Below are 26,661 nucleotides of genomic sequence, written 5' to 3'. Positions count from 1 at the left end.
TATGGAAAATGACTAGTCGATATATATAGAGCTAGCAATCCCTTTCTAGCTGGATTAAGAGCACGCCATTCACTTCGTTTCTGCTACCAATTAATGCAATCTTGAAATTTTTTGCAAGATCAATCAGACGTTTAACATCAAACACTAAATCATTAACTTACATGAGATATAAAACCATATTGATCCATCATGTAAAGACAAGTTCCTAGATCGAGAGTAGTCACTCTCAGAAAGAGAAAATGTTGCACATGGCTTCGTTCCCCATGCACGTCCAATTGTTCACACACGCAGGGTTTAAGCAATTAAGCTGTAATAGGAACAGGAAGAGGCTAGCTGCACATTGCTACTACTGTATTAGCTGCGACCATTGGCATGAGTATCACCCTGCACTATATTTTCCATAATCCATAATCACTATTTCTTAAAATATAACAACTTCTAGCATCTAAATTTATTCTAAATATAGCAACTTCTCTAGCGAGTACTACTTCGTCTTGACCAGTCATCGAGCTCGAGCACAACTATATCTTATTTAGTTTCTTCACTTACTCTATTTTCTTAATTAATCACAACCTTTTGTCACTTATTTCTATCTACTTTCTTAACATGTGTCCTTCCGTAAGGTAAGAACCCAACGGGATTCTTAGGTATTCATGGGAATACCAAAAAATACAGAAAAGATGATATTCTTAGCACCTTGCTTTTTTCCCTAACAAATCAATTGCTCCTGTTGACATAAAAAAAACGATATTTGAAGAGAGAGACGTCCCTCCAAATATTTTTTTAAGAGGAAATTGTGAGCGCGTTGAGGATTGAGCACGGCGATGTCCCTCCAATCATTTCTTAAGAAGAAATTGCGAGCGTGTTGGGAATTGAATACGGGGTCTCGGGTTTAAAACCACACACATCTTGTCATAATCTTGTTTTCTTCTGATAAATTTATTTCTAATTGTTGATGAGTGAATACAATACTTGTCTTAAAATTCTGCGTCAGCCATTGGTGGAGGGAGTAGCTTGCCAGCATCTCCTTGGTTTCATTTTGTGATTAAATAACTTAATTTCACTTTGTAACTATAATGAATTGTTTATTCATATAGCTACTGGGCAGGAAGCAGAGGGCTGGAGAAAGGTGCTGGTTGCAAGCGTCCAAAGGCCTGAAAAGGCGGCCAGTGAAACCGTCGTGGTTTTGCATGTAGATGGTTTTTGGCTTGTCTTATGTTACCTTCTCCAGCTACACCTCTTGTTCTGCTCGCCCACAATATTTATTTTTTTGCATATATAATACTATATCCCCATGCATGTATACTTAGGCCCTGTTCTTTTCTTAAAAAAAAAACTGGATAAACTTTTGGATATTTATGGTACGCTTTTCAAACTGCTAAATGGTGTGTTCGTGTGAAAACTTTCTGTATAAAAGTTGCTCTAAAATATCATATTAATCCATTTTTCAAGTTTGTAATAATTAAAACTTAATTAATCACACGTTATTACCATCTCATTTTACGTGAGGCACTTAATTTTTATCTTTATCTTCAGAAAATTCAAACACCGTCTTAAACTGATGCAAAATAATAATCGATCGATGGAGAGCTCGTTGCTTTTTCATGTTGCAGGTCCTAGATCCGGGCAGGCCTTTCCTGTTTTCACGGTTTACGTGTGCCAATCCGTGTAGAGTGGTACAATATTCTAGTCCTCCAGTTACTATACTATTCTCCCATTTATTATATAATCACTTGCATCGTTTAAATTTTCTTCTAGAATATAGGTATTTTATAATTGTTCAAAGTGCTACTCGTTGCATCAATCACATTTTATTTAAATTTTCTCTTTTACCACAAACATCCTTTTACTCTATCCCTCATTTAGAGCTTGTTACTGGAATATGGATTAATACATCACGCTTCGATCTCACCGATATTTTAAAACTTTATATATAAACTCGGTGTGATATTTTAAAACTTTATATATAGAAGTTTCTTAGAATAAGTTTCAAATCCATATTGTTCTATGACAGTCAATTTATTCATTCATTCATTCATTTAACTTGTACCCTTGATAGATCACAAAATCATTTAGCTATTGAACCATTTATCTAGGAGTATTTAGGTAAAAAAAACATGCATGCCCGTATAAAGTTTTATTTTCTTATCAATCTTAATCTGTGCTAAATAGTATATACTCGCTCCAATTGTCTATAGTTTAGCACAGGGATGCAGTAATTTGTGATAGAATGGAGTAGCTCACTTTTTTAAGATTAATTTAGATAGCATGTTCTAGTATGTTCAAAAACTAAATATTTTAAAAACTTATTCATAGTCAAAATCTTAATTTTTAACCTTAACCTTTTGTTAACACAAAAATGTTAAGAATCATATATGGAAGTGGAGGTGTTGTATACGGCACATCATTCACATTTCTTATCTCTCAGTGCGCGTAAAAACGTTTTAGTTGGACAGTACACAGAGCATTCCACGTAAGAGATCGAATTAATAATGTAATAGTGTGTAGTACTTGCATAACGAGACAAATTGAAGTTGGTTGCATGTGCTAATACTGACTCAAAACACATGGTTTAATTCTGTGCTTGTGCTCGTCCTCTTCGCTTCGATGTACGTAGGAGCTAGCTAGCCCGGCCGTGCCATTATTAATTCCCGCGGGAACACTTCAAATTAATTTGAGGACAAACAATGAAGTTTCACACATGAGTGTGTGTATTTTATCTGTAAATAGTATACACTATCACCAATTTATCAGTACTCTTTAATTAGTTTTTCTAGTTTATGTACACATATGCATAACATTTCTTCTGCAGTTCACCACACACACATGCATATATATCTACATCATATACTGTACATTTAAGCTGGCAGGCTCTTGCAGTGTACGTGCAGTAATACTGCTGCATGTGATTTTTCTTTTTTCGATCTTCTCAGGAGTATATACATTAATACGTACAGTAGTTAGGTGAGGGCTGTAGTCATATGTACAGTACTACATCGATCCTTTTCAAAATATATGGCATTGTTAACTTTTTATATAACATTTGATTATTCGTCTAAATTTAGTATAAATATGAAAAACTATATGTTAAAATTATATTTTATTTGATGATAAAATAAGTTACAACAAAACAAAAGATATTTATATAAACTTTTTGAATAAGATGAATGGTAAAACTTTACATGAAAAATCGTATATTTTCAAATGGAGTGAGTAGATGAGCAGACAAATTAATATAGTGCGTACGTGTGTACGATGCCGACACATATTCGTGGTCCATCCATTCATTCATTCGTTGGTTCGTTCATTTGCAGCGACAATATATGCAAGTACTAAGCTGTATTAATTTGCATGCATGCGCATATGGAACGATATGCATGGGCGGTGCATGCAGTGCCATATCATCTCTAGAACTCAGCTCGCTGCTCTTGCATGCTACTCCATCCGTCCTATAATATAACAATTTAGGACTGGAAGAGATATTTCATAGGACAACGAATCTAGATATGTCTATGAAATATCCTGTTCGGTTCTAAGTTGCTATATTATGCGACGGAGGGAGTAGCTGCGTAGTACGACCTGCATGCTGTTTGTATTCATCGAAGATAGCTACGCATACACTGGCCAGTATACTGGGATATACTGTATTGTCTTGTCACATATACATACAAGCACGTTTTACTTGTTCATCATTTGTACTACTATACGCCGCACGACCGTACTCATATAATTAATATTTTTCTAAAAACACATTTCTTCCATATCAGAAAAAACCAACCTAGATTGTGGAAAGAGGGAGTACGTGCATACACTCACCTTAATAACACACATACACACGTCATATCCTATGAGTACTTTAAAAAAAATAGACCAATATATTATAAGATTGATGAGTGTTTCACTGTAGCAACGGAGACATTGCCTATCTACACCATCTGTTTCATAAAAAAACTAAATCATGGCTATGATTCTAAATACATGTGTATTCAGGTTTATAGCTATATATATTTTTTTTATTACAAAGTGTGTTCACCGGTACATATTGCGTGTGGTCCGTATTTGTCTTGCAGTAGCAAAGTACTACTCCACCAGTTAATTTGTTTTGAAAAGAAATTTATTTCAGGAGAGATAGCATCCGTTTTAAAATAAAATTATCCTTACCACTTTTGTTTGTCTCAGAATAAATTTATCTTTAGAAAATTATTAAATTGAAGTTTGTAAAAATAGAAGATAAATGCATTTAACTAGATAAAGTAGGAGGATAATTATGTTAGGATTTGATGAAGTGAAGAATATATTAGTATTTTTATTTTATATTGGCATACGTGAATGGATGAAAAATAAATTTATTTTAAAACGAAGTTAGTACTTGTATAGTTGATGGTGATCTCTGTCTTTAGTTTCGCGGCGACAAAACCATCACACGCATGATATATGCATGTACGTACGTCGTACATCTATGTTATTAGACAGATCGAAGGCAACAAAATAAAATTAGATTATGCATGCATAATAAGTCAATAATATACGCCCAGCTTGTCTATGTCCACTCTCTTTTAGTTTCCTGCAGCATGGATGCACATTACATTGGAACCTTCACGAGATGTTGTGAATATGGTAGGTAGCCGCAAATTAAAGGAGATTAATCGTCAGAGACTACATTACAAAAACTGACGATCTATTCATGTCGTCGTCGTTGTCGTGAGGATCGGCGCCCGGATCGAGATCGATGCTCATATCATATGTATGAGCAAGGTGCGATGCACCACCGGCCGCCCATGGCAAACAAACAAGGCTAATTAACAACCAGCCTACTGTTCTACACTCGTCGTCCTATAAAAATTCAACTCTAGAGATTTCGGATCATAAAAAATCAACTTCTAAATCAAGATGATCCTGAATAATATAAGTATGTGTCCAAATTTATTCTTAGAAATTAATTATTTTCTTTTAATTTATGGAGGGAGTACACCGGCCATTGGTTTTGTTTGGTCGCCTGCATTGCATCGACACTGCAGGCTCGCACGGAAGATGCAGGCAGAGGTGCAGGACAGTGTACTAGCTCTAGCTAGTACTCCACTCCAGTAGAAGAAGAGAGCAGAGATTATATGTAGTATATCGATGGAGTAGGTAGATGATGACCAATGACCATGGCAATGGCGATGGCGATGCCAACAAATTAACAGTAATTGATCGATCGATTGTGAGAGGAGAGGAAGAGGAAGAGGAAGAGGAAGAGGAAGAGGAGAGGAGAGACAGGGACAAACACTAGACGCCATGGATCCCCTCGGGAAAGCGAACCCCTACCACTGCTAGCATATGCATATGCATGCTACTCTACTACTCCTGCATGGCTTCATGCTGCTGCTACACTCTCTCACTGTCATAGCCTGTGGGCCCCGTCGCCAGCCGCCACGTGGAGCAGATTACGGACGGCCTAGCTCTCTATGCATGGCGCAACTATACGTAATCGTTCATCTTCACTATAGCCATCCATTGATTTTGACAATTTGAACCCTCGCAAAAACTTGCCAAAACTTATTTAAAAAATAACCTTTTTGTTCAGCGTCAAAATCGTGTGGTGCTGAATTTAGACACCTCAGCGCCAAATAGCACAGAGCTGAATGTACGTTGGCACGTTGACTCAGCCTTCCATCCATGGTGGCACGGCATTCAGCGCCAGGTGACGTGGCGCTGAGGTGTCTAAGTTCAGCGCCCGATTTAGCGCTGAAAAAAGGGTCACTTTTAAAATAAGTTTTGGCGATGGTTCATTTATAAAATTAGTTTTTGCAAAGGGTCAAATTGTCAAAATTAATGACAGCCATCAGAGCAAGTTCAATAGTATAGCCAATTATTGACTCCAAATCATCTATAGTCAATTTAATAGTTAATTCACACAATAATTATCTATAAATATATACTATACTATTAACACATGGTTCTACCTGTCATACTGATCACATTGTATCTTGTAGTCTGTGCTGCCGTTGGCTACAGTAGCTTGCTGCTCCTTTCTCTCCTATTTTATCTTCTCGACATGTGTTTATAGCTATTTTACAATCTACTATTGTATCTGCTCTTATTTGCATGACTACTCATCGTTGAGATCCATCTCAACATCTGTATATATCGTATGCACTAATGCATGTTCTTATTAACGAACCATTCGTCACGAAGGTTTCATATTAATATAGTATAGAAAATTATGTAACCCAACAGACTATGTGATGAAGATATTGTTATTTTACTGTATATCGGAAGAAAACTAGAGAAAAAAACTTGGGGAATTTTTAGCCATCAGATCGACCTATCAAACTCGCGATGCCAGTGGAGCGTGGGGGCATGCTCATCCAGTGTGCTACATCTCGGGTTTTGATTTATATGAAGATTACATCCAATTTATATTATAGTTACATCACTACTACACTACAATTGAACCGTCCCCTTGATATCGCAGCCCCATGATATCTTACTGTTTGACCCTGTCGGCACATAAACTCCACCTTCTTTGGTGCCCCTTCGCCGACCAACCCCCGTCCGCCCAAGATGGGTGTCACAAGGGCCTTCCGCTCCTGTCGACACCACACTCTCATTAGAGCATGTATAATAGCAGACTGTAAGTCGGGTAAATGCTGAGGTAGAGGAGAGAAGAGAGAGGAGAAACGGGCTGTAAACTTACAGCTGGTTTGGACACAAGAACCAAGAAATTATGTGAGAGAGATAAGTGGGCTCTGTATTTATTGTAAATAGCTAACTATTACACGTGTGGGCTAATAGAAAGCTGCAACGAATCTTATAGCTAACAAGTCGGCTATATTATTAGCCTTGCTCTTATAGAGCTACCCACATGACTGGATTTAGGATCTGACCGATCATTGAAGAGAGACATTGATGCATGCTGATGTTTTTTAGCTACAATAATCTCCATCCTAAAGTATGAGGGATTTTGCTTATATATGTAACTATATGGCAAAAATCTCTTATAGTTTAGAAAGGAGGTAGTAGCTTATATAATGAGAAGATTAATTTATATGTGGCATGCATTTCAAGACAAAGGCAAAACATAATACTCTCTCTCTATATATATATATAAGTTAATTGTATTTTGATCCACTTCTTATTAACAAAGTTTTACTTTGCACCACTCTCTAGCTAATATTAATTTTCACCTTCGACCGTATAAGTTATCTTTGTTACACTTTGAATCAATGCAAATCATTTCTCTAGATGCATCTAGTTATCTACCTTCTAATTTTGCAAAGAATATCCTACATGTAAGATTGCAAGTTTACGGATGCTGATGTGGTTAAAATCGCTGATTGATATGCTCAAGAAAAAAAGTTTGGATGGTTTAAAGTAAATTAAATCAAAGGCAAAATAACCTAGTTTAAAATGAAAAGATAGATTAAAGAGCGGTCCAAGAGAATTTTGGTAATAAGAGATGGACGTAATTTACTCTGTATATGTTGATCGTGCAGATCGATGGAGTCACAGGAGGCACGTACGGCAGCTCTAGTAAAACTGTAGCTTGGATGGATGATCCATACGAGTAGTAGCAGTTTAACGTACTACAGTAGAAGATGCAGAAGCTAGCTGCCGTGTTTGGGCCCATACAACAGGGTCGCTGGCTGCAACCTCACCGTGTGCAGATGCAGAGGCTGCTCGCTCACTGCTGCCTGCAGCTTGCATTGCCATCCCGTGACGCCCAAAGGCATCCACGTTTCGTCAATCATCGCTGCTTTACTGCTGGCTACTGCTCCCTCAATTCCTAAATAGATAGAGCAAGTATAGGGGAGAATGCTGAATGCTCCCCTATAGAGCAAGTATAGATAGAGCAAGTAGACTATAAACCCGCTGAATGCTGAGGTGAATAGGGGAGAAGAGGAAAGAGAGGAGAAGCGTGCTGTAAATTAACTTATAGCCGGATTAGACTCAAGAACTAAGAAACTCTGTGAGAGACACAAGTGAACCTTGTATTAATTGTAAAGAGCTAACTATTATATGGGTAGGCTAAGAAAAGTCTATAAAGAACCTTATAGCCAACAGATCGGCTGTATTATTAGCCTTGCTCTTAGAGTATAAGCATTTTTTGTTAAAAGAGAGAAGATTTTCTTTTAGTAATAACTTTACTGGTCAATTTTTTAATTTTAAATTATATGGATCCCTCGTCTAAGCACCTGATTGGCTTAAAAATACTTTGTATTCCCGCGACGAGTAAGCACTGTAAAGTATTTATATTGTTATTTTAAATGTTAAGGGCTCCTTTCACACGTAGGATTAAAAAAAAGTTATATACACAGAATTAGAATTTTGATAGGAATATAAATGTAAAATATAGGATTGCAAAAAAAAAAAACAAGAATAGTTGTTTAATTAGACAGCACGAAAACCAAAAGACAAATAAGATAGAAAAACTTGACCTTCTTCTGAATTTTTATATATGATTGAAGTCCTTCAAAATTTTAATGTTTTTCCTACAAACTATATAAATGGGCCTAAGTTGTTATATTTTTGTAACAAATGGGCCTAGAGAGACGCACGTAGCAGATTTATCAAACATTGAAGTCGTTAATTAATGTATTAATAAGAAGGATATAGTGGTGATGCAGGGGCAATAAGATGCATTATACTCCTACTAAGTAAACCAGTTTCATTATCTTAAAAGTGATGTACTAGAGAGGTCGGGAGAGGCGACGCCACGCTGGCGGCCATGCAAGGACGTCACGTCGTGGAGATACTCTACTTCGCTCAAAATATAACTATCTACTAGATCTGAAAATATCATTAATTAATACTATATAAATCATAACAGATTTAAATATAGCAATAGTATGAGATGCCATATTTTGGAACTGTGGGAATAGCATATGTAATATTATACTATACGAGATCAGTCCGTCACTGTATAATTGCATTTCTAGCACTTTAGTTTTGTTAAGGAAATAAGTGTATTTCTAAAGTGCTGCATATCCCATTAATCACTTATTAAAATTTCTTCTCATCTTACTCGAACTAACATACATTTTCAACTACTATACTAATTTGTGCTTCTTATGCTAGAAATGTACTACTTACTTAGGAACGGAGGTGATATGTATCTAGATCCCTGTTGGTTGCCTATAGCTCGTAATGGTTTATTACTGATATAAAATAATTTGTAGGTAAAACTTTTACATATACGTTCTTAGTAACTTAACCAATCTAAAATAACTACGTTGAGCAAACATCAAAATCAGCTTTAGAATCTTTAAAACTAAAATTTAAAGTTTAAAATTCAGCTGCGGTTTATAAGCCATAGGCGATGAGGCCGGTAGAATTGCTCTGCCATAAAATGGCAGCACGCGCGGCGCGAACAAGCCTCCCATCTAGCTAACCTCTCATCTGAATTTGCGTCAGTCCATCGACACCTATGAGTTTCACTTTCAAAAACCAATACTCCTATGTACTAAGCGAAAACTGTTTAGTTCAAAATGTCTTTATCCTTAGAAAGAACTATATACAACACAAAATATATATATATATACAACACAAAATATATATATATATATATATATATATATATATATATATATATATATATATATATATATATATATATATATATATATAAAATGATTGTTGCTTACTACTAGTAGGAGTTGGCTGTCTTATTTGAAGATGCCGGGGAGGCGAATGGGACATCACTAAGCCCAGCCGTGAGCCGTGTGTACCTTACCTGCTGCAAAGAAAAGAAAGAAAGAAGAGAGAGAGAGAGAGGAAGAAGAGACTGGTGCATCATCATGGTCGATCACGATCTATGATACGCTGGGCACAAGGCTGCATCATCGCCCGTTCGCTCGCAGAATCTGCCTTTTCTCTTTTGCCCCCCTTTTTCTGCACCCTTTTTACAACACCAGAATGAAATTTGACGGCAACTACTACTAGTAGTAGCTTTTGCTTGCATCAGTTCAGTCATCATCGCTCAGATCAAATCAATCAACGGACGGCCGATCTATCGGAAGAACCTAAAGTCCGAAGCTCTGTTCAATTTAATGATGAGATACCTACGGATGCCAAGAAACCCAAGCCAACAAGATCGGCCATGGCCATGGGGGGCGGGACGACGACACCAGCTACAATCTCTTCTTCTGCTTTGCCACTGTTGCTCCCTGCCTCTGCCTGTCACACACTCAGGCAGGCCCATTCCAAAACCAACATAACACCAACAGACATACTCCATATATGGCTTTTAATACTGTACTAGTAGATTAACTCACATGATCCATTCGGTTCCATCATCCAATCCAACAACAAAAAACCACAAACGCCGTCACATGCATCGATCTTGCAAAGTTGCAATCTCACTTCTCTGGCTGGATTCCATTCCATGGCATCAGACACAATGATGATGCAGGGGCTGCAGGACCGGCACATCAAAGCCTTTTGTCTTCTCATATGTACACACCCACGTTTTTTCACCACCGCACTTTTACTTACATCAAGCTTACCGCGCTGTCCTCCAGGTGAATATTCCAGCTTTCACCTTTCAAGGATGCGCATTATGGCCCATGTCAAATAATAGCCACGTAGCAGCTACTGCCACTCTGCCCCCCACGATTTCAAACACTCCAATAAAGGTGCCAAAATAAGACATACCAGTCGTACTTAAAATCATTCCAGATTACAGACTATATAGGGGCTGTTTGGTTTCCAGAGACTTATTCTAAGTCCCTGTCACATCGGATGTTTGGACACTAAATTTGGAGTATTAAACATACACTAATTACAAAACCCATTTCATAAGCTTGGACTAATTCGCGAGACGAATCTTTTGAGTCTAATTACGCCATGATTTTGACAATGTGATGCTACAGTAAACTTTTGATAATTATGGATTAATTAGGCTTAAAAAATTCGTCTTGCAGATTAGCTCTCATTTATGAAATTAGTTTTTTTATTAGTCCATGTTTAATACTCTAAATTAGCGTCCAAACATCCGATGTGACATGGGTTAAAAAGTTTTAGCCCCATCTAAACACCCCCATAGTCTATAGGTACCCCATACAACAACGTTCATTAAATCCAGGAATGCATCTTTCAAATAGTACAAAGCTACAGCAATCTAACATTCATCAGGGCTAACAGGAACAGCACGTTTTCCAGCTTGGAATTCAGGTATCTAATGCAACAAGAGCCAAGGGAGCAACCTTACCTGTCATAGCCACCACCACCGGCTCGGCGTCCATAGCCTCTCTCAGGCATCCGGTAGGGAGAATACGGCAATGATCTAGATCGCTCCCTCCGGGCCCTGCCACCGCCATAAGGAGGAGATCTATGTGGGGAGTATCCCCTGCCTCCCTTTCCGTCGTAGTAATCTCGAGCATCCCTGTGGGGGGAGTAGTCCCTTGTGTCCCTGTATGGAGGGTAGTCCCTTGTGTCCCTGTAGGATGGGTACATTGGAGGCGGAGACCTGCGGTAGCTATTGCCGTAGTACTCATCACGGCCATAGCCACCTCCTCTGCTGCGGTATCTCCCACGTGGCTCTCTACGGTCATATCGATGACCTGTAAAGGTAACACCTCAAGTTGAAAAACATAAAGCACAAGAGGGACCAGCACAAAAGAAAAAGGGAAATTTAAACAGGACAGTGCAAAACACTAGTATTGCATATTTACAGAGTTATGCAGCAAGTTTCAGCTCCTTTACAATTTACATACCAAGATAGCTTCCAGGAGTTGGCGTCCTTGGGCGACCTCGACGTGACTGAAATAAAACAGAAATCCATTAGCACAAAGTCGAGGGTCCAAACTAGGATATGAGAAGTGTCAGTCTGGATTGTGTAGGTAATTACAAGTTCCTCTTACGATCAATCAACATATGCCGCAATTACGGACCAATGGAGGAAATATGTAATGAAGAGCGCAAACTCCAACTAGCAGGGATCCAATATTTGCTATGCGTATGTCACCACACATGCTTGTCTAACGAGTTGTGAATGCCCGTTGATTAGTTGATGTTGGAAGTTGAAGATGAATGCTCAGGGGTTTAGTTGAAAATTTGCTATGTTTAGTTGTGAATCTTGTGGTGCATAGTAACCCTTTGGGCTGTCCATTGATCAAGCTGTATGAGCTAAAGTTGAAATTGATGAACTCAGCATCTTGATTGTTGCACATAGCTTGCACAATCTCTTCTGAATGATAACCAAAAAAACCTCCAGGTCAACATTCAGGAAATACAAGGTTGCATACTGATCAAACAACCCAAGCAGATATGAACAAACAAATTACCTTTTCAACTGTGATGTTCCGGCCTTCCATTACAGACTGGTTAAGATACTTGATACAGCGTTCAGCATCTTCAACAGTGTCCATGGTGACAAAAGCAAATCCACGAGAAACACGTGTATGGGGTTCAAGGACAACATGGCAACTAGTCACCTAACAAACAGGAAATGACATAAGACAGTGATTCTGCAGAATAGGAACATATTGCGGTAACTTTATGAAGTCAACTAACCCTTCCTTCTTTAGAGAAGTAATCTTTAAGTTCTCTTTCAGTCACTCGAGAAGAGAGTCCAGTCACATACAGTGTATTTCCATGATTTACAGCATCAGGCTCCCTGCAACCAAAAACAAGTTAATAACATGGATGTTGATTGATTTCCATGTAAATACAGAACACACAATACACAAGTCAGCTGTTACTGTACTACAATAATTTTGTTTACAGAACACAAAACATCCATCAGTCCCTCTACCCCTCTTTCTTTCATCCATTTGTGAAGAGAAACATTATATGTGAAATAGATGGCAGCATATGCAATATTAGCAAATACTATGTGAAATAGATGGCAGCATATGCAATATAAGCAAATACCTCTCGCGGCTTCTTGATCTTGACCTTGCCTGAGATCTAGGGTCAGGGACTGGAGACCTAGACTGGGATCGAGCTGCAGGTGATCGTGATCTTGACCTTGATTTTGGGTTTCCCCTGTAAGGAGAGGGGGACCCTGAGTACCTGAAAGTAAGAAGTTGTCGCATGCATGAAATATTAAACATTCATAAAAGTTCTAACAAGGATGATCTTGATTGGTACAAGAAAACAACAAAAATAGGAAGACAAATATTTAAATTCATGGAAACCAGTTCCCTACTATCATCCTCAATGCAAACTATGAAAAATATTAGCAAAGGAAATCCCATGTTTACTGGTAGGGAATAGATGTAGAGAAAAGACAAAACGATGGACACCATTCTGAAGCCAAATAAAACATTGGGAGAAAGCATAACAAACTTTCCCGAATGAAGAGTACTCCCTCCGTCCCAAAATATAAGCATTTTAGCATAGTTCCAAGTCAATTGTTTTTAACTTTGACTATTAATAGCAAAAAATAAAAAAGATCAATCAAGTAAAATTGATGTTACTAGATTTATCATTAATCAAACTATCATAATATGTAACTCTTTTTATTTAAAACATTTTATGTCCATAGATATTGTTGGTCAAAATAGCATCTCGAAGACCGTGTCGAAGTTCAAAAATGCTTATATTTTGGGACGGAGGGAGTACAAAACAGTCTAATAGAAACATGAGCACTCCCAGCAGCATACATTATGAATCGAACATGACATGATCCTTATTGAAGTGGCATCATGATTATGATACCAAATGCTGATAAGTGTTGTTCATGGACCAACAAGCATACAAGCCACACTTAGAATGTGTTACGGCTGAATGCAACACTAAACAAAGTCCTCATATGGCTTCAGGATCATACTACTATCATTTTTTACTACAGTAATATAAACTGAAGAGCATTGCCTTTCTACAGCGGCAAACACCTGACATCAACCTATAGCTTATTTAGTTGCCCGAAGTTATGAGTAACAGTACAAGCAACATAACTAATATAAAGCCAGTATTTACTGACATGTCCAATGGCATTAACCATCTTCTCAAGGAAATGTTATGTAAGTTCACCTCATGTTCTAAAAGAACTTTTGAGAAACTGGTGGGGAAAAGGAAATAAAAATTGGAATACCCAGACGAATGTAGTAGTGCAATTTAACTAATCTAGACATTAGCTACTATGATACGAATGACAAAAGTGGAAAACGATTTCAGAAGAAAGCATGTAACTCAAACAGCCATTTGAATAACCCCTATACTGTCAAGTTTGTCGCCAACCACTAGGAAAAATTATTGGCAAAACATAGTAGTTTAAATCTAATTACAAGATGCAAACATGAATATTTCCACTGAGATGGGATGATAGAAAGTAAGCCATGCACTCATATCAAATCATACTTCCATAGCACAATGTCCTGATGCTTAAAGGCAAACCCTATCATGCTTTCTATAAGCACCAGGAAAGAAATCCTTGTACAAGTGAACAAGGGCATCTACGTCGCAGAAATTCAAAGTTCATTGACGACATGCCAAAACATAATTAATCGTAAGGAACAGTAGGTTGAAACACTACCGAACTAATTATGTCACTAGAGAACTGCAACTTAGAACATGATGCTAACATATTGAGCACCATATGAACACATGTAATCAGCCTGCTGACATAGTATGCTCAAACAAAAAGGAAATCCACAGGCATATGATACGAATCTTCGTGTGTTGCCTTGCCCCTAAACCTAATGGGCATCCAGCTCGAATCACGCAGCTACGATTCTAGGCGGAAAAGCTCGCATCGGAGGAGCCAGAAGGTGGCCAACCAACGAAATAGCAAACCAGGCACCAAATCGGGAGATCGAGGAGGTCGTTACCTCCTGCGCTCGGGGGTCTCCGCCTGCAAAGAGGAGAGGCGTCAGCACCGAGATCAGCCAAATCAACGGAGAAATACAGACTGCGCCGAGGAGAGAAGAGGAAGCAGGTCTCACCATGGCACGGGGCGGATGAGGCGGCGGCGGCGGCGGAGCTCCCGGTGGTGGCGCCGACGCGCGCGTGCGGGAGGAGAGGGGAGGGCTAGGGTTTGGGTGCTGCTTCTCTCTCTCGGTCTCCGCTTCCAACCTGCTCCGCTGATGCTCTCTCTTTGGGTTTTTGTACACGCCGCCCGCGATGGGGAGAATAGTTGGGCCATGAACGCGTGAGGCCCAGGCCCACCAGATCCACACGGAATCTGGGCCGTTGAGGTTGGGACATTGGACGGCCCAGATGTGCCACCGCCTTCCACCTCCCCCTTGGCCGACATGCGAAGAAGGGAAGAGGAGAGGGAGGAGGAAGAAACCCTCGCGGCGGAGGAGGAAGAAGGAAGAAGAAGGCGAGGCGATGCCGCGGGAGGGGACGCGGATGGCGGGGCTGTGGGAGCGCGAGGTCGGCTGCCTCCCGCCCAAGCTCTTCGCCAACTCCGTCATGGCCTCCCAGGTCAGGTCCAATCCAACCCTCTCTCTCTAGTTTCTTCCCCATCCCTTTTGCTCTTCCGCACGGAGACCAAATCACCACCCAGCGCTCGCTTTTCTGTTTCCTCCAGCGTTTTAATCCTAAAATCGAACAGCATTAGGTTACGTTAGAACAGGATTAACTGTATCCTACCGTGGAAATCGGTGCGTTCATTAAGAGAAACCAACTTAGTACTAGGTTCAGAGAGCACAGTCAACGCAACGAAGGAGGTTCAGAGAGAATCACAGGTGGTTGTTGCAGTAGCCTTGTGATTGCAGTAAGCTTCTTTTGTTTCTATAACCATGGAGCATGTTTGACTGTTTGTGCAGGACTTTGTGCGGTCTCTCGGTGTCCAGAAGAGGCTGCGGAAGCACAGGGGCTGTGTGAATACCATCAGCTTTAACGAGGATGGGAGCTTGCTCCTGTCCGGTTCGGACGATCGGGCCGCTGTACTGTGGAATTGGCAAGAGGGGACGCCTACCTTCGCGTTCCACACTGGCCACAGCGACAATGTGTTCCATGCTCTGTTCATGCCCTTCTCAGGTGACCGGAGCATCATCACATGCGCTGCTGATGGACAGGTATATATATATATTGGCTCAGAGTCATCCAATTTTATTTTTACCATGTTTTCACCATTCTCCTCTACATCGTTCACATGGTCACATGTTTGCTGTTTCCGTGAAACAGGTGAGGCATTCGCAAATACAAGAAGGTGGTCGTGTAATTACAAATGAGCTAGTTGATACAGAGGTAGCAGTGCACAAACTAGCTATTGAGCCTGGAAATCCTCACACATTCTTTAGCTGCGGAGATAATGGCTCCGTTTTTCTTGTAAGTTGTTAAACTTGCTAACTTCATTCACCTGTAATAATATCTGCTTGGGTTCCTTTGTTGATAACTCTCTGTTTGATCCAGTTTGACCTAAGGGAGAAATATGTTGCTGAACTCTTTAAATGCGCAGAAGTTGATCATTTTGGTGGTGATACCATTGAACTCTATGCTATTGCCATAGACCCGAGAAAGCCTAGTTGTTTTGCAGTTGCTGGATCTGATGAGTATGTGAGAATATATGATAGCCGCAAGATTGATGTGAATGGGAATTCTAGTTTTGGTCGGCCAATTGAATACTTTTGTCCTCCACATATGATGGGCGAAAACAAAGATGGAATATCTGGTTTGGCATTCTCGCAGACCAGCGAACTATTGGCATCCTATAGTTATGATAACATCTACCTTTTCTCGAGAGAACATGGCTTACACTTCAACAATATTGAGGTAGGAAAACGACTCCTGATGGATGAGATTGAAGGAGACTGCCATATAAATACAGCTCCATTACCCTTTTGTAGAGATAAGTTGCCTGCACCTCAAATATTCAAGGGACATCGTAACAAGCACACCATGAAGGGTGTTAATTTCCTTGGGCCCAACTGTGACTATGTTACCACTGGATCAGACTGTGGCCGTGTATTTATTTGGAGCAAGAAGGATGGGGAGCTTATGCGGGTTATGAAAGGGGATAAACAGATTGTGAACTGTGTTGAGCAGCACCCTTATGGGATTGTTATTGCAAACTGTGGCATTGATAAAGATATCAAGATTTGGGCTCCTGGTGGAAGTGAGAACCCTGACGAGGTATAATCTTTATTTTGTGCAAACTTATTGTGCTTCTCCTGATGTTTTATGCTCATTACTTGCTAAACTTATCAGGCATGGCATAAATGTGTTGGGCCGCCATGGTTTATACATGGCATCCGAATTAATGTTCTTGAGATGTGCTTATTAACTTTTTGCATGAAGCTAGGGTGTGAATGTTAGCTGACTTGATTCATATAGTATTTTTTATATGTAAAATCACCATTATGAATCTGAGGTACCAGGAAATGAGAAAAAAAAAAGAGGACCAAATTTGCAGGCTTGTAGAAAGTAGCTCTATCTGTATGTTTTGTACTGCTGCATCAATGATATTAGAATTATGATATATGCGATATCACATAATGTTTTCTACCGGTGCATAAACGAAATTAGTGTTCTGATGTATGCGGTACTATGGTTTGCAGGTTGAGACAGATTCTTGTTGCTCTGATATCAGTGAGTCCTATGACTCGGTTTACTTTGATGATTACATATTTTCCTCGGATTTTGATTCATCTGAAGAGGACGACGAAGACGACGACGATGATGATGATGATGACGATGACGAAGAAGATGGCCTTAGTGTTAGTATCAACGAAGACATGAGCTATGAAGAGAAAGATGCAGCCAGCGACCATGACAGCGATGTTTAAAGGTTGCATTCAGCTATTATGAGACCGTAGGATGGTTCAGTCTTAGAACATGGTCAGTTAGGGGATCATCGACAGTTTTGTATGATGTATGCCTTAGGTTGTTTTATCATGTGTTCCTTTCTCAGTCCTCGGCCGTATTGCTTGTACATACATATACATATGCCTGAGATAGCTAAGCAAAAGCATACTTACATGTGGACAAATTTGAGTGGATGGAGAATTTTGTGTATATTACATTACACATGTTTACCGCCTTAAATCCTGACTGATGATGAGAAATACCACCAATTTGAGAGGGATTTATGAGTTTTTAAACCCTACTATATCAATTTATTTTGTTGTTGTAAAAATTGTAAGGCCTTATGAGTTTTTAAACCCTACTATATCAATTTTTTTTTGTTGTAAAAATTGTAAGGCTCTAGTGGCCGACGTGTAATAATAATCCTCACCCGCTCGCTGGGAAAATATACAGACACGCATTTTATTTGCCGACCAAATAAAAAAAATAAAAAATCAGAGGCGGACGCACGGCTGCAAGTTCCGTGTCGTGCTGGGTGTCTCGCCGTCGCCGCCGGGGCGAGCATGGAGTCCGTCGCGATCGCCACCACCTCCCGCTCTCTCCTCCCTCTCCCCCCCTTCTCCTCCAATCGCCGATGCCGCCGCCGCGCATCCTTCCTCCCCGTCGCCGCCTCCAACCGTACGTTTCTCCGCGCGTCCATTTCTTCCGCGTTCGCCGGTGCTCATGTCTCCCGTGTTTTGCAGGCCGCCACCACGACGACGACGACGAGGAGGTCGCCAAGGCGCACGAGCCCACCAGCCTCGCGCCGTACGGCCTCTCCATCTCGCCGCTCTCCAAGGTACAGTACGATTCGATACGAACCCTCACTCCCTCCATTCCATTCCTCGACCTGTGGACCGATCCGATATGCTTTATTAATTTGTTCCTTTCCTCACCGCTTCTGGACGTTTCACGCCCGATTTCGCGCTTTCCCGCAAGTTTAGTGGTCGCTTCACTGAGGAATTTCTCCCTTCGATTCGATCCCCCGTTTCGCCATACTCCTTGCCGTTTCTTTGCAATTTGTGAATGACTTTGATGATGAAAATAGCTGTTTGTTTTGGCCAGATCAGGTTGATTTATGCTGCTGACGTTGTCATCTCTCATCTGCAGGATGCGGCCATGGGGCTGGTGGTGAGCGCCGCCACGGGAAGGGGCTGGACGACGGGGTCGGGGATGGAGGGCCCGCCCAAGGCCGCCGGTGGGGGAGACCGGCCGGAGGTGTCCACGCTGCCATGGTCGCTCTTCACAAAGTCCCCACGGCGGCGGATGCGCGTGGCCTTCACCTGCAATGTGTGCGGGCAGCGAACCACGCGCGCCATCAACCCGCACGCCTACACTGACGGCACTGTCTTTGTTCAGGTATGCATGTATAGCCATATAAACGGCATGGCTACCGAATGGAAATCTGTTCACTAAATTATATCCAAGTTGAGCTGATCCTGATTCTCTCAACATTGTTGTAATTCCATTCGAATACATACAAACAATGAGTTGAAGTTGATGAGTGCTCAATCGTAGGATCAGTGTAGTCAGTACATAGAATATTCCCATTGATGATGTGTTGAGTAAACGGCATGCCTAGTGAATAGAGATGTGTTAAATATCCAAGTTGCACTGCCCCAGCGAAATATCCAAGTTCTGCTGATCCTGATTCTGTCATACATGCATAATTGAATTGGAGTGCTATCTTGCTGAACCAATTTTCTAGTTTGAAACATTGTTGTTATTCCATAAGAACTAGTAGTTTAAGTTGCTGAATGCTCAATCCAAGGATCAGTGTAGTCAGTAACTAGGTAGTTGCCATGGGTTATATGTTACATTTCCAATGTGCTTATGGTGGTGTCGCACCTGGTGGATCTTTTAGCTAGCGCACTGCAAATTTTGCTTTCACGTCAGCAGACTGAAACCTGGTGAAAACATCAGCAGATTGAGTATAGTAGAACTTAAGGAGGCTATTGTATCATATCTTATATATCAGAGACCAGATAGTAGCAAGGGAGCAAAAAAGGCAGGCTATGCTTTTCCAGTGTAATACAAATTTATGTGCAGAAATTATACAGCTTGAACAGCTTATATGTGTGTTCTGAATTCCTTTGAGAAATTTCCTAGTTTAACCTACATAAACGTTTTCTCTAGTTCAGTGCCAGCTAGATCTCAGGCACTTTTATTTGAGTGTGCTGCTTTGATGTTTCTATGAGCGCTGAACTGTTGATTGTCCTTGATCGTGCTAGTGATAAGTTTTGCTATTGTTGTGCTTCATCCTAATGCACTTTTACTTACTTTACTGTTATAGCATGAATTTTCCGACAAGTTGTTTATATTTGGATGTCTATTTCTATGCTGAACAGCTGAAATATATATGCTCTTTCCTGCTGCATCATTCTCAGTTTGCCTGACTGGTTTTGCCATTGTATTGATATACGCATATTACATATGCCTTACATTTCCTTTCTTTCGTCTGCAATTTTTGGGACTAAATCGTTTTTCGTCGTACCAGTGCTGCGGGTGCAACATATTCCATAAGCTGGTGGACAACCTGAACCTGTTCCATGAGATGAAATGCTATGTTGGTCCAGACTTCCGCTACGAAGGAGATGCACCGTTCAACTATCTCGACGGTGGCGAGGATGGTGACAACATATTTCCAATTCTGTGAAGAAAACCTGACATGGTGCTTCAGTGTGTGATGGTTGATGCCAGTATGTAATAAGCATGCATATGTTGATCAATCTGGAGGGTGCCTTGAGTTGTTATACCCTGGAACTTGTAGTAAATTTCAGATGTATATATAATTAATTGTACTCCTAGTGCACACGCTACGGTGCAAACATTATACAGATATAGTGGATAATAGTAATAGATATATGAAGAACCTTGTTATGCATAATTGTCTCCAGAGTTGAGGATGTGCAAAATTCACTTGTGATTCATTATAAGGAGAAATTAGCAGTTGAGATGAGTCTGAACAAACGTAACATGTTGTTCACGGCCGATAAAATGAATCCAGAAAATGTACAGCACAAGATGAAGCAGAAGTGTAACTTTAACTCTGATGGGCTAGGGCTAAAGCAAGATTTTCCATCTTCTGTATACTCCTCCTGTTTCGCTGTAAATTTTTCGTATGTAGTTTACTGTACTGTATACGGTTATTATCTGTAAATTTGTTCATAAATCTAAAGTTTGCGAACCATTCGGATGGGAAAAAGGAAAAACGAAAGTACTCCGTAGTAAACAAACAAAAGGAGAAGGCGCGAGCAAAGCTTGCACTGCACTCTTGTGCTCCCATCTCCGAGACGAGACAAAGATCATGGCGACTCCCAAACCCTAAATCCCGCTCTCACTGGAGAGCAGAAGCAAGTAAGAGGTGGAGCAATGGCGCGGCGGAGCAAAGGTAGGCAAGGCGCCGCCCTTTCCCCCCGAAGAATTTGCCTGCTTCACTGTTTGGATCTGGATTTGGTTTGGTTTGGTTTGGTGCCTCGCAGGCGGCGGCGCGGAGGGGGACGGCATGCGGATGCAGGTGGTGTGGCGGAAGGGCGCGGTGTGGCTGGTGCTCGTCTCCGCCATCGCCTGGGCGCTGCTCGTCATCCTCGCCCTCGCCTTCCACCTCTGGTCCTGCAACTCCGACGTCCCCTTTCTCTCAGGTGCTCCCTCCTCCCTCCCCGCCCGTTTCATCCATCACCCATGGAAGCGACAGTTCCATCAATTTGCTCGCTGTGTCTCTACAAACTAGCAGTAGCTCATAACAGTTGCCATGTTTTGTGTGCTACGGTTGCAACGCAATGCGCTTTGAATAATCACTTTGGTATACCATTGTTTTCTGTATGCATCTCTTACAAAGAGTCTGATATGATTGGTCACACCATTGTTTATTACTACTTACTAGCCTAAAGGAAATGTTATTATGGATCATGCCATATATATTGAGCCAGGGCCTCTGATATTTCCTACTCTGGTAATTATGTTTACTATGCTAGAGATTCCTTCTGTTCATCTCATGACCATGCTTAAACATCTTGGTCTTTTCATCATGACTGATTATCGAAATACTCTTGTCATATCCTCACATTGTTTACCATGGTTTGCATCTGCACAGCTCTCTGTAAAAAAGACAGTAAAGTTCTCTATGCGTTGGACTCCATACGATCCTCATCAAAGCCACTTCACCGTAAGACTTGCGCCTTAACCTTAAGCCCTTTGCATGATGGCTGTTTATTCTTGCTGTCTAACTTTGATTTCTTCATTCTACAGGCTGCCCCATACCTGTTGCAGATGATCCTGATTCTATTACCATTCCAAAGAGAACTCCCAACACAATCGTGAAAAGGTTGTCCTACATAACAGTTGACAAACAGGACAAAGATCCATCACCGCTGTTCGGAGGACATCAAAGCTGGAAACAGAGGGAGGACAGCTTCAAACTGAATGCTACAATGAAGGCAACTACTTTCCTTTATTGTGTTTGTATATCTTCTTATCTTCTTAAGTATAATATATGATTCTCTGATTAAGTACCAAAATGAGGAATAAAGGTGGATGGATCAGTTAAATTTTCTTTAGTTGAGTATTTTTGCACTGAAGCATGTATATTTCCTTTGTCTTATCCCGATTTGTACATAGTACAAAAGCAGGCTAAGATGGTCGACAGATTACTTAACCTATACTGAAATTGGAATGGTGGTGGTCATATAGTGTGGCTTTAGAGTGCTTCGGCACAATACAAAATATCACTTCCACTTTGTTCATTGTGTCTAAAGCAAATAGCATACCAGCCTTTAAAGAGGAATAGCTCATGGCTTCTTGCCATTCCTTTCCTTCTGCACACACTGAATCTTGGGTTACGGTGGTTCATCTTTGATTCACTGAACTTTCTTCTTCCTGCTTGGTTTGTGTTATATACGCAGGTGCACTGTGGATTTATGAAAAACAGTGGTGCGGACATGGATGATGTCGATGTCAAGTACATACAGAAATGCAAATTCGTGGTTGCCTCTGGTATATTTGATGGTTATGACATTCCCCATCAGCCATCAAATATTAGCATTCGATCTCAAAAGTTGTTCTGCTTCTTGATGGTGGTAGATGAGGTATCCCTTGATTTTATTGAAAAGAATACCACTGTCAAGTTTGATAAGGCAGGAGGGAAATGGGTAGGAATATGGCGACTTATAACTTTACACCGCCTTCCATTTGATGAACCTAGAAGGAATGGAAAAGTGCCAAAGATATTAACACACAGACTATTTCCTCAAGCTTGGTATAGCATTTGGATTGATGGGAAAATGGAGCTTATAGTCGATCCGTTGCTTATTCTTGAAAGGTTAGCTTTTTTTTTTTCTGAAACACCAGACAATGCATACAGTTCTGTCAAAAGTCCAAAAACAAACCAACAAGCTGAATTCTTTGCAGGTATCTCTGGCGGGGAAAATACACCTTTGCGGTAGCTGTCCATAAGCATCATAGGAGCATTTATGAGGAGGGTGATGCAATCAAACGGAGGAAGAGATATGCCCGGCCTCTGGTTGATCTTCAGATGAAGATGTACTATCATGAGGGGATGGAGCCTTGGAACCCAAAGAAAAGGATGCCTAGTGGTGAGTAGAATTAATTTTTTTTCCCATAAATTTATAGGCATACTTAAACTGTTGTGTACCTTTTGCGATTCTGTCATTGCTACCAAAAGCTCCTCAATCCTGTCTGTGACTAAACAAGATGCAACCTGCAGATGTGCCAGAGGGGGCAGTGCTGATCCGGGAGCACACAACTATGAGTGATTTGTTCAGCTGTCTCTGGTTCAACGAGGTCAATCTTTTCACGCCTCGCGATCAGCTCAGCTTTGGCTACGTGGTGTATAGGCTTGGAGATGCTCTTAAATTCTTCATGTTCCCAAACTGCGAGTACAATTCGCTGTTCATTTTGCACAGACACACAAGGGAACACTCATCAAAAGTCGAGTGGGCTAAAACAATCGATGAGATCGTGAAAAAGGGATTGAAGGAGAGCAAGGGAGGATTAGGGCTGTGGACTCCATACCCTGCAGACCTGAGCTCTGCCGAACTCCCCAGTGTAAAAAGAACTTCGCCAGCAGGCTAAGCTGGGAAACTACCTGAACATGATTTCGTGATTGTGCAAAGTAGAGCCCTCGTTTTTCTTTTCTTTTCTTTTCTTTTGATCAGAGGAAATTGTGTAGTTTCTCATGTTGATTCTGGTGCATATGAAAAATGATGGCACTATAGGTTAGCACTTTACTTGTAGCTTTGTGACTTCATTACTGTGCCAAATTCTGCGCCAACACTGTAACTATACGTAAACCAATCGTGGTATGAGCTATTGTTTCCAAGGAAATGTTAACGGCTGGCATCAGAGGATTCAGATCGTCGTCACCATAGAAATGAGCTATTGTTTCCAGGAAATGCTATTTGCAAATGATTGCAACAGAGGTCACTCTACTACCGATTCCACCAGATTTCATACCCTGTTGTCAAAACATCAGCAGTAAATACCTCAGCAATAGCTGCAACTCACCAGGCACTTAAAATGATAATTTTTCATGATATAAAAGATTGTTTTTACATCCTCTGATCTACCAAAAGCTCCTACAAGGGCTCATAGCAGAGCACCAAAATGACTTCACAAAAACCAACTTGACTGGAACACAAGTGCTGGTGCGCATCTCCTACCGTCTATATTGAACATGAGACCAGGCTGCAAGGTGGCCTTCTTCCCCAGATGGACATTCAGAAAGCCTTCCAGCTGAAGACGTTCTGGGCTGCCTTCGGTGCCTCTCCGCAAGCTCAAGCCCCAGCCTAGGTCGTCCTCCGGTGTTTCTGACAATGTGAGCGCCCATCTCACTAACCTTGGGTTCGCCTTCTTGACCTCAATCCAGGCCCCAACTCTTGAGTCCTCATCGATCTTCAGATCGAAATCAACACATCCTCCAGCAGTTGGTTTGCTCTTCCTAGATATTAAACCGGGTCCATGCAAGGCTGCGGACATGGTTAACTTCATTTCATTTTGCATCTGACATGACATTTGCCCAAATCCTGTGAAAAATCTACTGGCTTCACCCGAGTTATTTGGCTTCCCAGCTGCTGAGATCAACTCAGCAAGAGAAACGGCAAAGTTCTTTGACCTCAGTATTAGGCCAGCAGCATAGTTATGCCGTTTAATCAGCAAAGGTGGCCTCAATGAAGAACGGAAGCTGGCAAGCCAATGCTCCTGTCAAAAAAACTATTACCTGATACATTAGCAGGCAAAAGTTATTGTGATTACCAGTTCGTGTATGAGAAAATTACCTCTTGGAGACTGGGGTCGGTTGAAAAATCATCACACCTCGCTCCTACTGGTACAGCAGAAGCAGACAGCGAGTCATTGATATTTGCCAAGTACATCACCTTTGACAATACAAAAGAGCTCCCAATAGAATCATTTTCTGAAGGCAGGATCCTATGATCAGTGACAAGCTCTGCAAGAAGAGAATCCTTCTTTCGAACATTTGTCTGGAACACAAACTGCGAACTAATGCCAGAATTTGTTTCTGAGCTATCTGGTCCTGAATCCTTTTTGTTTTTTGATGAGAGGCTTCCAGCGACAGTGATAATTCCCTTGACCCTGGTGCTTTCTTCTGCAAATGGGCCACTTTTGCTCGCTTTGAACAATGTAAGCACTCTTTCAATTTTCTCCTGTTTCTCCCTCAGCTGCATTATGTCATAAAACGCTTGGCGCTGCAAGCGCTTCAAGATATCTATCTGAAGTAGAAAAAGAGAAGAATTTAAGGCAGGTAGATCAACACAATTCGTTTGTCATGGCAATTTTCTAAGGTACATTCAGTCAGAGAATACCACATAAACAGATTATGCTAGTAACAACTAGTCTGCGCACCAGACCAGAACACTGACAAATGTGTGTTGAAAAAGAAAAAAAAAAGGAGCATTTGGAACACCAGACCAGGGCTTAGTTGTTAGTAGTATCACAATCACATAATGTGGAGATGGTATTAAGATTGTGACCATTCATTGGTGAAGCAGTTTGAATTGAAAGCTCTAGATAACGATCTTTTTTTACTGGAGTACTCCACTTCACATAAAAGAACTCGGTCCCAAATAACCTAGTTCCTGACTGGCATTGTTGTCCTTTTTCGTCCCAAAATCCTCACCAAATTCTCCAAACCTTATGAGCCAAAATAAGAGATTTGGTTTCCCCTTTTCGTTATTTGCTTGGAATGAATCGAACAAAACATCATCCCCGTATCTAAAGCTTCCGGCGGTGGAGTGGAGGAGGATGACAAGGGGGAAAGAAAAAGAGAGAGAGGCTGGTAAGCTTACGGGATTGGGTCCGGGAGGCGGGGGAGGAGGGCGGCGGAAGGAGAGGAAGAAGCGCTTGGTGGAGTCGGCGGCGCCGGTGGCTCGATCCACCGCGCAGGCCCACGCCGCCTCCATCCCCATCCCCATCAAATTTCTTCCACACTTCTCTTCTCTTTGTCTTGTCTCTTGTTGACGAAGCCTCCAGTCCAGAATAGCAACAGCAAGGGGCTTTAGCTTTCGGCTTTCCTTCCGGAAAGGGTTTTTGACGCTTCAGAAATCAGAAGCGAATCTGTCGACAAATTTCCGTCTGTTTGTGAAAATTCATTTGCTACTACATTTGAAACTTTTGTGTTGTGTGGGGGCAAGACTAAATCTTCAACTTGTTTTTTGAGTTTTTACGCTTGGAATTTGCACAAGTATCAAAGTTAATTTCTAGTTTTTTTAAGTATAGAAGGACTCCCCGGATCTGATTTCAACTGGACCGGAGTATTACAAGGAGTAGTCCACAAACTTACCCTTCCATGGCGAAAATTCATCCAAATGTAAAAAGACTTTTGCAAAGAACCCACCATGGCGACGCTGGGAACAGGCGAGCCAAACATTTTCCCTTATATGAAACACATCCAGTCTGTTGGAATAAACT

The 26,661-nt window shown here is 41.0% G+C and overlaps 5 protein-coding genes across 7 annotated transcripts; 3 read left to right on the top strand and 2 right to left on the bottom strand.

Annotated features, from left to right (window-relative positions):
• Positions 1-10,617: 10,617 nt before the first annotated feature.
• LOC127776420 (serine/arginine-rich splicing factor SR45a-like) lies at positions 10,618-15,354 on the bottom strand. Of its 3 annotated transcripts, none has more exons than XR_008018157.1 (8): positions 14,871-15,354; positions 14,757-14,779; positions 12,856-12,996; positions 12,496-12,598; positions 12,267-12,416; positions 11,844-12,169; positions 11,697-11,742; positions 11,443-11,543 (listed from the first exon to the last, which is right to left on the bottom strand). XR_008018157.1 is itself a non-coding variant. In XM_052302778.1 (7 exons), exons 1-7 carry the CDS (start codon positions 15,342-15,344, stop codon positions 11,188-11,190), a joined length of 1,293 nt encoding a protein of 430 aa, XP_052158738.1. In that variant the 5' UTR covers positions 15,345-15,354; the 3' UTR covers positions 10,618-11,187. The 3 variants fall into 3 exon arrangements, 1 of the variants encoding a protein (XP_052158738.1); XR_008018156.1 differs by having other exon boundaries at positions 11,444-11,543; positions 11,831-12,169; XM_052302778.1 differs by lacking the exon at positions 11,844-12,169 and having other exon boundaries at positions 10,618-11,543.
• A 1,036-nt stretch (positions 15,355-16,390) lies between these two features.
• LOC127776421 (uncharacterized) lies at positions 16,391-17,899 on the top strand. The gene is made up of 3 exons (XM_052302779.1): positions 16,391-16,647; positions 16,722-17,007; positions 17,433-17,899. The coding sequence occupies exons 1-3, from the start codon at positions 16,535-16,537 to the stop codon at positions 17,658-17,660; spliced, it is 627 nt and encodes a 208-aa protein (XP_052158739.1). The 5' UTR covers positions 16,391-16,534; the 3' UTR covers positions 17,661-17,899.
• Positions 17,900-18,141: 242 nt separating this feature from the next.
• LOC127777720 (uncharacterized) lies at positions 18,142-20,605 on the top strand. Its single transcript, XM_052304333.1, has 4 exons — positions 18,142-18,357; positions 18,423-18,517; positions 18,829-19,077; positions 20,216-20,605. Exons 1-4 carry the CDS (start codon positions 18,243-18,245, stop codon positions 20,372-20,374), a joined length of 618 nt encoding a protein of 205 aa, XP_052160293.1. The 5' UTR covers positions 18,142-18,242; the 3' UTR covers positions 20,375-20,605.
• Positions 20,606-20,911: 306 nt separating this feature from the next.
• Positions 20,912-23,969, top strand: LOC127777718 (probable hexosyltransferase MUCI70). The gene is made up of 7 exons (XM_052304330.1): positions 20,912-21,109; positions 21,201-21,359; positions 21,812-21,883; positions 21,967-22,154; positions 22,620-23,035; positions 23,125-23,309; positions 23,441-23,969. Exons 1-7 carry the CDS (start codon positions 21,091-21,093, stop codon positions 23,806-23,808), a joined length of 1,407 nt encoding a protein of 468 aa, XP_052160290.1. The 5' UTR covers positions 20,912-21,090; the 3' UTR covers positions 23,809-23,969.
• A 141-nt stretch (positions 23,970-24,110) lies between these two features.
• LOC127777719 (uncharacterized) lies at positions 24,111-26,257 on the bottom strand. Its single transcript, XM_052304332.1, has 3 exons — positions 26,040-26,257; positions 25,011-25,463; positions 24,111-24,933 (listed from the first exon to the last, which is right to left on the bottom strand). The coding sequence occupies exons 1-3, from the start codon at positions 26,163-26,165 to the stop codon at positions 24,346-24,348; spliced, it is 1,167 nt and encodes a 388-aa protein (XP_052160292.1). The 5' UTR covers positions 26,166-26,257; the 3' UTR covers positions 24,111-24,345.
• Between the last annotated feature and the right edge of the window lie 404 nt (positions 26,258-26,661).

Source organism: Oryza glaberrima, chromosome 6, assembly GCF_000147395.1.
Source record: "Oryza glaberrima chromosome 6, OglaRS2, whole genome shotgun sequence".
Taxonomy (NCBI): domain Eukaryota; kingdom Viridiplantae; phylum Streptophyta; class Magnoliopsida; order Poales; family Poaceae; genus Oryza; species Oryza glaberrima.
The sequence above is the reverse complement of the archived record's forward strand: the minus strand, read 5'-3'. Positions and strand labels throughout refer to the sequence as shown.

Excerpts from the sequence above, each read along its gene's own strand:
- LOC127776420 (XM_052302778.1), bottom strand. The coding sequence starts at position 15,344 with ATGACGGAGTTGGCGAAGAGCTTGGGCGGGAGGCAGCCGACCTCGCGC. Across the intron at positions 12,599-12,855 it reads AGATCAAGAAGCCGCGAGAG|GGAGCCTGATGCTGTAAATC; the intron begins GTATTTGCTTAT and ends TTTTGGTTGCAG. Across the intron at positions 11,544-11,696 it reads AACTCCTGGAAGCTATCTTG|GTCATCGATATGACCGTAGA; the intron begins GTATGTAAATTG and ends TTACCTTTACAG.
- LOC127776421 (XM_052302779.1), top strand. The coding sequence starts at position 16,535 with ATGGAATATCTGGTTTGGCATTCTCGCAGACCAGCGAACTATTGGCAT. Across the intron at positions 16,648-16,721 it reads TACACTTCAACAATATTGAG|AGATAAGTTGCCTGCACCTC; the intron begins GTAGGAAAACGA and ends ACCCTTTTGTAG. Across the intron at positions 17,008-17,432 it reads GAAGTGAGAACCCTGACGAG|GTTGAGACAGATTCTTGTTG; the intron begins GTATAATCTTTA and ends TATGGTTTGCAG.
- LOC127777720 (XM_052304333.1), top strand. The coding sequence starts at position 18,243 with ATGGAGTCCGTCGCGATCGCCACCACCTCCCGCTCTCTCCTCCCTCTC. Across the intron at positions 18,358-18,422 it reads CCCCGTCGCCGCCTCCAACC|GCCGCCACCACGACGACGAC; the intron begins GTACGTTTCTCC and ends CGTGTTTTGCAG. Across the intron at positions 18,518-18,828 it reads CCATCTCGCCGCTCTCCAAG|GATGCGGCCATGGGGCTGGT; the intron begins GTACAGTACGAT and ends TCTCATCTGCAG.
- LOC127777718 (XM_052304330.1), top strand. Across the intron at positions 22,155-22,619 it reads AACTGAATGCTACAATGAAG|GTGCACTGTGGATTTATGAA; the intron begins GCAACTACTTTC and ends TTATATACGCAG. Across the intron at positions 23,036-23,124 it reads CCGTTGCTTATTCTTGAAAG|GTATCTCTGGCGGGGAAAAT; the intron begins GTTAGCTTTTTT and ends AATTCTTTGCAG.
- LOC127777719 (XM_052304332.1), bottom strand. The coding sequence starts at position 26,165 with ATGGGGATGGGGATGGAGGCGGCGTGGGCCTGCGCGGTGGATCGAGCC. Across the intron at positions 25,464-26,039 it reads CGCCTCCCGGACCCAATCCC|ATAGATATCTTGAAGCGCTT; the intron begins GTAAGCTTACCA and ends TTTCTACTTCAG. Across the intron at positions 24,934-25,010 it reads CCGACCCCAGTCTCCAAGAG|GAGCATTGGCTTGCCAGCTT; the intron begins GTAATTTTCTCA and ends TTTTTTTGACAG.